The sequence below is a fragment of the Halyomorpha halys genome, unplaced genomic scaffold (assembly GCF_000696795.3).
Source record: "Halyomorpha halys isolate HHAL.00 unplaced genomic scaffold, Hhal_1.1 Scaffold116.1, whole genome shotgun sequence".
NCBI classification, from domain to species: Eukaryota; Metazoa; Arthropoda; class Insecta; order Hemiptera; family Pentatomidae; genus Halyomorpha; species Halyomorpha halys.
Genome location: NW_027105704.1, coordinates 775,906 through 786,868, shown reverse-complemented (window position 1 = coordinate 786,868; position 10,963 = coordinate 775,906). Strand labels below are relative to the sequence as shown.

Below are 10,963 nucleotides of genomic sequence, written 5' to 3'. Positions count from 1 at the left end.
TACTTCACAAGATGTCCCATAGTTTTTATTACATGGCATCTATAAGAACTTGGATCTCCTAATCAAAGCAGTGATCGTGAGGTATCTTGGACAAGTCATTACAAGTAAAATGCTTTTTCCATGGTAACAATAACAGGTGTATTAATCTCATAATAGACAAAACTTTATCCTGTAGACATGTTTATTCACTACGATAATGTTATCATATAGATTTCTTCTCCATTGATCGTAAGCGTTCCCTTGGGCTGATCTTAGGCGATACTGACGGACACTGTTCATGGAACTTGGAAATTGACTTTGGGTCCACCTCTTCGCTGCAAGTATTTAACTTGTGGCGAATGTAGATAGGATCATCACCATCCCCAGAGATCCAGTAACGGGCCACTTCTGCTCTCCTAGCGGTCACCTTAAACAAGAATTATTTTTAAAATAAGGTCTAGACAATCAGCGACTTGAGGTTAGAAAAATAGGAATAGCACAAGATAAAGATCAGTAAGACTTGTCGCCAGACTAATCCCTTCTATTTTTTCGCTATGGATTGATTAATAGGGTGAACTGGTTACAAGACCATTCACTTGTTGATCACATGAACTGAACTTATAAGTCTCAATTATAGGACTGATTTTTTTAGGAAGCTCCCATACTTCTCTTACTATCTTGAAAGGAAGGGACGTGACGGCCGTGCGAGTTGGGACGCAGGTCCCAGTGCACTCGGTTTCGATTCCCACCTGGGGCAGTTAACATTCATTTTTGGGCGATCCCGAAGAATGAATCTTGACACTCCCACCTTGGTTAGTAAACGGCAGCAACACAGGTAGCCGTCAGGGGTTGGAAAAAAGGATCACTAGGCCCACTTGCCGGACTTATCCCCCCACCAAATACCAGTACCAGTACCAGTATCTTGAAAGCACTAAGTTATCACTGGTTTCTTCAAATTCTTCCATTCATACCATAGCAATGTTAAAAAAATATCGCGTATCCAGAATAAAACGCGTTCTCAAACAAATTTCATTAGTTACTAGCATTATAGGATTCATTGGAATCAGTTTTTAAAGTTTAGCTTACACGTTTTTGATGTGAAACTTCTTTACCGACGTTCTTAAGTCTTACTACTTAAGAAAAAAAAAAATAAACTGGAGCAAATTGAATTTGTGACCCAAGGGATGAAACAGAAGTGGTTTAAGTGGGGCGATGCTGATCAGTTCTTGCAGGAAAATGTTTAAATTGTAATAGGAGTGTATGTCAACAATACCGGCAGTATTGGTCCGATTGAGTGAGCTACTTAAAGCTTCTACTCTCCTATTACAATATAAAAAAAATTTCCTGGTAGAATTGCCTTAATAATAATTCTAATTATTATTATGAAACTATTATTTTATGCCTTCAGCTATAAAAGGGAATGGTCATAGCTCCTCTTTATAAGGAGCTACAACCATATATAATTTGGATAATGAGTTTTTGAATTAAAATATCTTGAAAACTAAAAATCAGAGTTGCTTACTGTAAGTGAGGGAGGGAAGCAGTCTACTTCTCCGAAATTACTAATCTACGCCCATTGTAATAAAAATAACTTATAAATTGGTTCTAGCATATCTTATACATTATAAATTAGATAATTATATAATACTTCATAAAGTGTCATACCACAGGATCTCTGTCGTATAAAACAGGTGGAGGTCTGGATACAAGCCAACATCCTTCAACTAAATCTTCCAACTTGTTAGTTGCCCACCTATAATTATTTTTAAAATACAGTTTCGAAAAGAAAATGAACTTTTTTAGTTTAGTTGTAAATCAACATATTTTTAGAAATAAACTAGCCTCAGAATAAGGTTAGCCATAAACTAAATTCAACTTAAAATTAGTTAACCCCGAATGATAAACGGGAAGTTGCATTACCTTTTTTTCATGTGTTTGTGAGTCGTGGTTCTAGGTTAGCTTTGATTAATAAAAAAAGAAAGAAAGATACCAGAGATGTGCAACTTACTATAGCTATTCAGATCTAAGATAGTCTTCTATTATAATCCAACCTTCAACTAAAAATATAGAAGGAGGAAAGAAAAATTGGGCAAAATCTATCCAATATTAAAGAAGAGTTTCATGTTTTAATGAAGCTAATATAGCATAAAAAAAAATTCCTAAAAACTTATCGACTTAATGAATACAAATTAAAAGCAATATTCCTTCGGAAAAAAGTCGTCGAGATGGTTGTGAACAATTAGTTAGATCTGACTCCTATTGCAGATATTAGCTATCATACGCCAAAAGCCTTGACAATGCCTGTTCGATAGGTTAAGTAACTGGCAAGGAGAATAATTGACAGGATGAGTCATAAGGGAACTAGCCGTAAATCATCAAAGGATAAGGACATCACTCTTTAGGGAACAAGCTGTAGGTCCTTGCAGGAAGGAAACTTGTGAAACGAACTAGTTTACAGTCGCGAAGGAGGTAGCAAGTTCTACAGAAACTAGCTGTAAGTTCTTATACAAGGAAAAAAAGGTTTAGGAAGCAGGATAGATCTAAAGAAAGAGTGAATAAAAGTCAAATATATATTTATAAAAACAACACAAAACAACAGGGGGCAGCGGCAGCTGCGAGGTAACGCGCCAGTCGGTTGGCAGACTGGCGCGTTACCATTACGTGTTGTCAGATCGAATCCCAGGTCCCACTCGGGCTTTTTTCAAGCACAAAATAATGCAAAATTCACTGACAACCTCCCCATGTTCAAATATAACAGAGATACAAATTCAGTGTTGCTCACTCCAAACCTCTTTGCTAACTGTCCGATTTGCACATAATCATATGTTACATTTAAGGTGGTTTGATCGGCTGATGATTTTGTTGCTATGGCTAAGAGGACACCCCTCTGTCCATTACACGACATCATGAAAAAGAATAAAACTCTGAGCATAATTGAAAGTTCGATGCCGATACTACCAACTGCAGTAAACACAACTTCACTGCAACGCTATCACCTATTTACATTTACTTCACGCAATTCGCCGTTGGGAGCCAGGCAAAAGTCTTCGGCTGACATATCCTTCTTCGGTCCAGAACCTCCAGGCATTGTTCTTCTCTTAGATAGTTAAAACATGGGTCATTGTAGAATTGTCAAGGATATACTATTTTAAAGCGTGGTCGTAACAGGCTAGGTAAGTGATAGGGAGACCGATAACGAAGCGTCAAGTTTTAATCAGGAGTGAGAAGATGAGTCGATTCTTCTGGAACTGCTCTGAAAGTGAAACCGTTTCACAAAACGCAGTTACTCACCATCACTCGATCTGTTCAAACCTCTGTCACTGAATGATGAGAACGAGCAGACAAAATTATTTGTATATTCAGTCAGTTCAATATCCGTCTGCTTGGTCCATCATGCCATTCGTCATATTTCTACATGGTGTTCATTAAATGTTATTTTCCCAACGATCTCCATGTACTTAAATAAAGATAAGAATCCCAATAAACTATTTAGTCGATGAGCTATCCTAGATTCCTCTTCTATGAGTTAAGAATCTTACCGATTTTGTGGGGCTTATTTGGCACTACTATATAAACATGTTCGCCCAGATTCCCAACCAAGATTTCCCACTTGTTCCAACTATGAAATGCCCTTTATTTGTTAACAGTTAAATGATATTTTATAAATGTTTGGATAAAAAATATAATTTAATATAGGTATAAATGTGAAACTTTTCAATTTTGACAGGCTCATCTCCTTTGGTGGAATGAACAACCTAAAAATCCTCTTCTAACAATAAATACATACATTTATTCTCAGCTTTCAATGACTATATGGCCTAGTCATAATATATTCTGATCATCACTAATCCATGAAAGTTGATGATTTTATACCAATGCACTAGATGTTAATATATTGACACTTAATGATATCTCATGGCATTCAGAAAGAAGATTATTCATCATTTGCTTTATAAACTTTAACTTCAACCTAATATTCTACTGGTTAGGCTAGGACCCTGTTACTCTATTAGAGGGTACATGCAACTCTCTATAACACCATTTATTTTACCAAATATTGGTTTTTGTGGTGAAGTGTTCTGAATAATTACTTAAGCAGTGAGAAATTCTTTTTCTCTGTGGACACACTAATACTGGAGAGGATCGCCTGTAAATTAACCTGTCAATCAATTTGTGATGTGAAGTTACCAACCCATCCTATGAAAGTAATAGATTCATAATTTTAACATAAAAAAGAATAAAGCTTTGGTGCTGGATATTACTGGTGCAGTGGACTATATATTTCTGGCAATGGATATAACCTTCCAAAGACTCCATTCACTTCCATCCATAGGAAGTGATAAGTGATTTTGAGTCATTTGTAGTTCCTCCAGCTCAGCTAGGTTCTGAGCCTTCTTGGTCAATCAAGATGTGTTGGTAAGTTTTAGTGAAATCCAGGGAGTTCAAATATCTCAATTTCAAAGTTTGAATTCTGGTCAATATTAGGATTCCACAGTGCTGTATCATTAACAACTGCTGGTTCATTTAAAAAGATTTCTCAATGACATACAAAAACTGGGTCATTAAGAGCTGATGAAATAAATATTAACCTCATCACAGATTTGTAGAAAAATGAAAATGATGTTTTCACTTGGATACTATCTCCCTGTTAGTTCCACTTACTCCTCTGGCAAACATTTCCAAAACTTATAATACATAAAAACACAAATAACAGAACAGATGAATGAAATACAGGCTAGTTTGAGCCCCTCTATTGACCAATTGACCAGTACAAAAATTGTAGTTTAGTTACAGGCAGTGGATGTGAATTACCATTAATTTGTTTGCTATACTCTACAGTCAATTATGTAATTTCATATCCTTAATGAATAATAAAGCTCTTATATTACTGAATGAAATAATAAAAAAAATAAATAACCTTAGACCACCTATACTTAACTTTAATAAGATAAAAATAAACACATATTTGTTTTAAATATGTGATTTTTCTAATATTTGTTTGTCCCTTATTTATTCCTTAAATGAAGTGGATGTTTTTTTTTATTTTTTCCACATGATTAAAACAGCAATCAAACTGAAAACACTTTCTGTCGACAGTTTTTTTATTATTTTTTTTCCATATAAATTTTGGATGTTTATCAGATACAATTGGTCATCAGTGCATCATGTCTATGAAACAGGCAAGTATAAACCAAACTTGTTGTGATAAAAGTTTAAGGAATAGTGTCTGTGATAATATGATTATGATTTTGTTTGAATTCTGACTAATTAGAAATTGATGTTTTTGACCTGGACAGAATAGCCTGCATGGAGTTAAGAGTTTTTTAAATTATATAATTTCAGAGTTGTATTAAGTAGATTGTCCCTGAAGATGGCTGGATTGTCCGAAACGTCGGACTTGTAAGAGAAATAAGGGTTTTGAGACTATAATGGATGAAATTTAAATTATTTATTTTACAAAAAAAAAAATAAATAAATTTTGGATGTTTATCAGACTTGGTCATCAGCGCATCATGTCTATGAAACACGCAAGTATAAACTAAACTTAACACGGAAGAAACTGAGGAGTACAGCAACTTTTAACAGTGGCACATGTGTATGATAATAATAAATATGTATGAAGTTATTGTTAGATCAGCTTGAGAAATAATGTGGTTATTTCTGTAATCCATAATGGGTCATAATAAAACTACAATAATAAAACCAATCTCACTATGAGACAAAACATTAAATTAATGAATGAAAATTAATTGTATTCTTGGTCCACTAGGAATAATTACAATGAATGTTTAGTGCCAGTTTTGACTATATAGACAACATCTAGATTACAGTAACATTGCTTTGTAGTCTTATTGTTATTGATATATTACTGGTTTGGTTCAATAGTGGCACAAATTAAAAAAAAGTTTTCATCTAGATTTAGTATTGAACACATTCTTTAAATAGTACCACAAAATGGAGATTCTTTCTCTACAATAGTTCCTTAGCAGACTATCCAAATGTTACCTTAATTTTTAAAATGTAACCCAAATCATAGGTAAAATATACAAAATACAAATCATACAAAATAAAATATTTATTTTTCAAGTTGTGCCACTATTAAAGCTTGATATATTGAATTTGAAAACTTCTAGACTGAAAAACATAATAATATTATATTTCAATAATAAAAAAAGAAATATAAAATTACAATCACAAAACAACATTGGTACATACATACATACACATGATTTCAAAAGAATAAACATCGGCTATATTATGAGGCATATTAAAGAAATATATTACAAGTTTAAAAATCTAGTCCTACTTTCAAAAAGAGATATAATAATATGTTTATTGATGAAAGTAGATTGGATATGAGGTGCAATCAGTGGAGTAACTCTTATTTGTATTATAAGTATCTTATTTGTGTACTAATACATGAAATTCAGGCCATAAAGTTGGTACTGATAAAAAAAAGTTCCACTTATTTTTGTTCTTTACTCTAATGATGGCACCTTCCAACCAAATTCATTTCACAAAAAATGGATATAATTATAGTTGGCTATGGAAATAGAAATAATCAGTAAGTACTTTAACGAAGTTAAGTGGAGCTGAACTGAATCTGACTTGAAATATTTTGAGGTTATAGAATGGTATCATGAGCTCAAGGATCATGATTTTTCTAGTAAGAATGGAAAAAAGAGGTATTTATGATACAATAATATTTTAAACAAAACTGGTATGATGAAACATTTAGCTATTGTCTAATAAGGCTGTAAATGTATCTGCATTTTACAATTTTGAGAATTAAAAAAAAAAGTAAATTAACATATGATACAATTCAACATTATTAGTTGTTTTTTTAAAAGTTTTCTTAGTGTTTACCATACACTTGAAAAAATTACTTTATTGCTGATAAGCACATGTTGACTAAATTAAACACATATGTATTTAATCACAATAGTTATAGTTTGATTTAACTGTATTCCTCCTGTTAAATATTGATACAGTAATTTTTTCAATTATATTACACATCTTTGGTACTAATTAGTTCATACAACCAATATTTTGAATTTAACTATATAAATCAAAAGAAATACTGTGATATTTTTTGGTTCAAAATATATTCAATGGTGGGAAATGAGATTTTATTGTTTTATGAGCAGTTATAAACTAGAAACATTGATTAAGGGATGTGGTAGGTAATAAGAACTTACCTATCACACTCCGATGGTTCCACCACTATCATATCTGGTACTTGAGCCATGAATTTCAGGCATTTACTCCTGCTGTGCTTTTTGGGCATTTTACTGGTAATTTTGAAAACTTTAGTAAACAAAAATATATAAAAACTGAAACAGCTGGAATAAAATATTTTTTAATGGTTAACAATAAATTAAAAAAAATTAAATTGTAAAATATTTTAATTTTGTTTAAAACTAATGGAGTATCCTCCTGTATTAGGGTCTTGAACCATCTGGAAATTATTTGTAGACAATCCAAAAGGTTTCAGTATCATGTTTCCCAAATCTTTAAGCTTTCCTGAAAACATAAAAATAACACTTCTTAGTTAACAAAATTCTGATTTTACCTCTAATCAAATTTCTAATAGCTTTCCATCCTTGAAAATTAAAAAAAAAAATTGGAAAAATTAATGATTTTTTTTCTACTCCTAGTGATATGGTAAGGGGAGAAAGGAAACATATATTATTTAGTAATTTAACTGTTCATTAATCAAAGATTGAATATGTTGTTAAATAAATGTTATACAAGTATATACAGTCGACTCTCAATAACTTGATATTTTTCCCATTCCCATAAAAAATACTCGATAAATTGGAAAAACAAAACAATGTTTTTGGGTCCTCTTGGTAATTTGAAGATGTAGCAACATCTTAGCAGCCAACAAATCATAATATGAAGTCTCCCACCTCTCAACACGCATTGACCAGTGATTTATTTATATACTTGATGATATAACTGTTTCAGCCTGATTTCATACTTGTGTTAAAATCAAACTGTGTTTTTTGAATCTGCTACATTGAAATGAGGTTTCATGACAGTTTGATTTCAGTGGAGAACTGGGATACAAGACATATATGAGCTCCTCAGAGAAGCCAATTTAGTATGAACCATTAAGTTGGGAACACTAAGGAAGGTCAGCCATGTTCCTGGAATGACTTAAGACCAGATTCCTAATAAGGTACTGAATGTAAAGCTGGACTGTTCCAGGTGGAGGTTGACCATAATTGAGATAGAAAAATAAAGTTGCTAAGGATGCTCTTACTTTGCTGAATTTCCAAAATTGAAAAGGGGCCACACAGAATTGACTCATCTGGTCAAGGCTAATTGAGAAATTCAAGAACTACATTAGTCTGTAGTGCCATATAAAGGGGAGGGGAGGGAGGGTAAATTAATTCAAATCAGCTCTAGAAAGAACAAGTATTTCCTACCGCATTTCTAACTGCTACTGAAAGTGAGGGTTTGTTAGGTAAACACAAAATGCAGAACAACCATCTAAGTAACAAAAATCAACAAATTATATTCTGCTCTCATTGATTCTGCTGAATCAGGACACGGACTGTTAACTAACTGTGGTGAGTTAAACTAGGAAGATCTTCTTTTTCACCCATTGCAATTCACTCAAAGGAAATAAAAATTTTTTTTTTCAAAAGGAGCATTGTATGCCATGACATTTTCAATGTTATATTTGTATGTATCATATCCGTTTATTATTTTGTACATTTTAAAACAAATATCACATTGTATACATTAAAAAAAAAAACTACTAATGCAATCTATGAAGGGTCTTGGGTTCCATACTAAGGAGGTACTGTTTCTAGACCAATGGACTAATTAAGCAAGGAGTTTCTCTGGTCTGGATCATGCTCAACCACACCACATTTTTCGACTAATTTAGAATAACCATATTATAGACACTAGTTCTGTCCCAGAAACCTTCCCATGACCCAGGATTCCTGGCCTGGTATGAATCATGATACTAGGTTCGATCATTGGCTGATATAACAAAATAAAGAATTATAGGCTTAAGACATATTTGGGTCCAGGAGATAAGAGCAAAGTGTCTTACTAACTGAGATACCCAGCTTCTATTTTTAATCAAACTCTTTAATTTGAATTTTTTTTCTCTACCTCTACTCATTTGAACTGTTTCCTGGTTCCTTGAGTTTCAAGTTATCAATAGTCAACTGTACATGAATAATTTATAACAATAATCATAATATTTGTATAATTACCCATCATTTCTGTCTTCATTTTTTCATTTCTTTCATTAATAATTGGTGGTAGTCTCTATAAAAAAAAAATTAAATAAACAAAATAAGATTTATTAGAGAAGAAATATATACAATGAATAAATTAAACTATTAACATATTTCTGTGTAAGTTAAATATAAACCATTATGTATCGCATATATGTAAAAAGTATATAAGGTAAATATACCAAATTATTGTAAGGTACAGATCTAGAAAAATCTACTTTTTTTTAATGGATGCCATACATCATTTTATTCTGCAATCATTAAATTTCTGTAGAAAAACCATAATAATATTAAATTACTAATACAAAAATTATTCGGTTTTAAATTAAAAAAAAATTATTATTTTTTTTCAGTTTACTTTTATGAACTGATATAAAAGTGAAATAATAAAGGAATATTTTAAATCCTACTAATCAATTTTAATTTTACTGTTAGTTATTTATTTTATAATGAAGGAATTAGATGTGTGATCGTGAATTTTATTCACCATTTATTTTATTATCTTACTATTGTGAATTTGATCAATTCTGGGATAGTTGGTTTCTAGTTTTATTTCTATCTATCATATTAAGCTTGAAATAAAAACACCTCATGAAAAAGAAAACATATTCGACCAAATTACCATTGATGTTCATTCTGTCAAACACAAAAATAATGCTTAGTTGTTTTAGTAAAAGGCATATTTTACCGATAACGAACAAAAACAACACGGTTAATTAAATAAAATTACCATGCATGCTTCCATGGCTTCTCTATGGGATGAGTCATATTCAAGGATCTTCTTGAAATCTTCCAAAGCTTCATCTAATTTGTCAGAAGTTTCATAAAGCTGCGCTCTTCTCAGCAATGCTTTGATATATGAAGGCTCTAATTCAATTGCTTTGCTAGAATCTTCTATAGCAGACTCACTTAGTTCCTATAAAATTAAAAATAACAAAACTAAAAAAAAATAGTTTTGTCTCTTAAAAGTTTTGACTCTAAATGATTAATAAAATAATTACATACCAATTTTATTTTCGCAGCAGCTCTATTGGCATATAAAATTGCTCTGTCTTTGGGATATCGTAAGGGACAAGTCCTTAAGGCAAGGGTATAGGTTTGTGCTGATTGCATATATTCTTTGTTTTTGAATTCATCATTTCCCTTGATTTTTAAGACTTCAGCTTCAGATTTTAATTTCTGAAAATTTAAACATAAGGCAACTATTTGAAGACACTGTTTTCAGATATTGATAACTAATGCTTGAGATTTGATTCATACCTGAAAATCTTCTTCACTATAAGCTAATTCTTTGGTTTTCAATTCATCCTCATCAATATAATCATCAGGTTTAGGTTTTTGTTGACTTGGGTTTTCCAGGTTTTCTTCTGAAAACTCATCAATATCACCACCATCCTTTCGTGATGAAGATCCTTCTTCAGGTTTTAATAATTTTGAATCATTTGGCTTAATGTCGCAAGTTGCTTTAAAATCTTCTATTAATGAATTAACTAGTTCATCGTTGGCAGGAATTCTATTGGCCTGTGCGGAACTGTCATCTCCTGACATTTTTATAGATTAAAACTATGCTTAGCTATATTAATTAAGTACTTAAATTAAAAAACACAATCTTGGCAATAAGATTTAATTGTTAAATGTCATCATACACAAACAGGAATATCGTAACCTTGGTTATAACCAATTAGTAACCTATCGTCTGACTGAGATATTTACGTACTTGT

The 10,963-nt window shown here is 31.9% G+C and overlaps 2 protein-coding genes across 2 annotated transcripts; both read right to left on the bottom strand.

Moving 5' to 3' along the window:
• Positions 1-7,312, bottom strand: LOC136797197 (uncharacterized). The gene is made up of 3 exons (XM_067053127.1): positions 7,179-7,312; positions 1,645-1,732; positions 1-406 (listed from the first exon to the last, which is right to left on the bottom strand). The coding sequence occupies exons 1-3, from the start codon at positions 7,265-7,267 to the stop codon at positions 203-205; spliced, it is 381 nt and encodes a 126-aa protein (XP_066909228.1). The 5' UTR covers positions 7,268-7,312; the 3' UTR covers positions 1-202.
• Positions 5,712-10,929, bottom strand: LOC106677978 (Tetratricopeptide repeat domain 1). The gene is made up of 5 exons (XM_014416220.3): positions 10,503-10,929; positions 10,248-10,421; positions 9,973-10,158; positions 9,219-9,273; positions 5,712-7,503 (listed from the first exon to the last, which is right to left on the bottom strand). The coding sequence occupies exons 1-5, from the start codon at positions 10,788-10,790 to the stop codon at positions 7,385-7,387; spliced, it is 822 nt and encodes a 273-aa protein (XP_014271706.1). The 5' UTR covers positions 10,791-10,929; the 3' UTR covers positions 5,712-7,384.
• Positions 10,930-10,963: the final 34 nt, after the last annotated feature.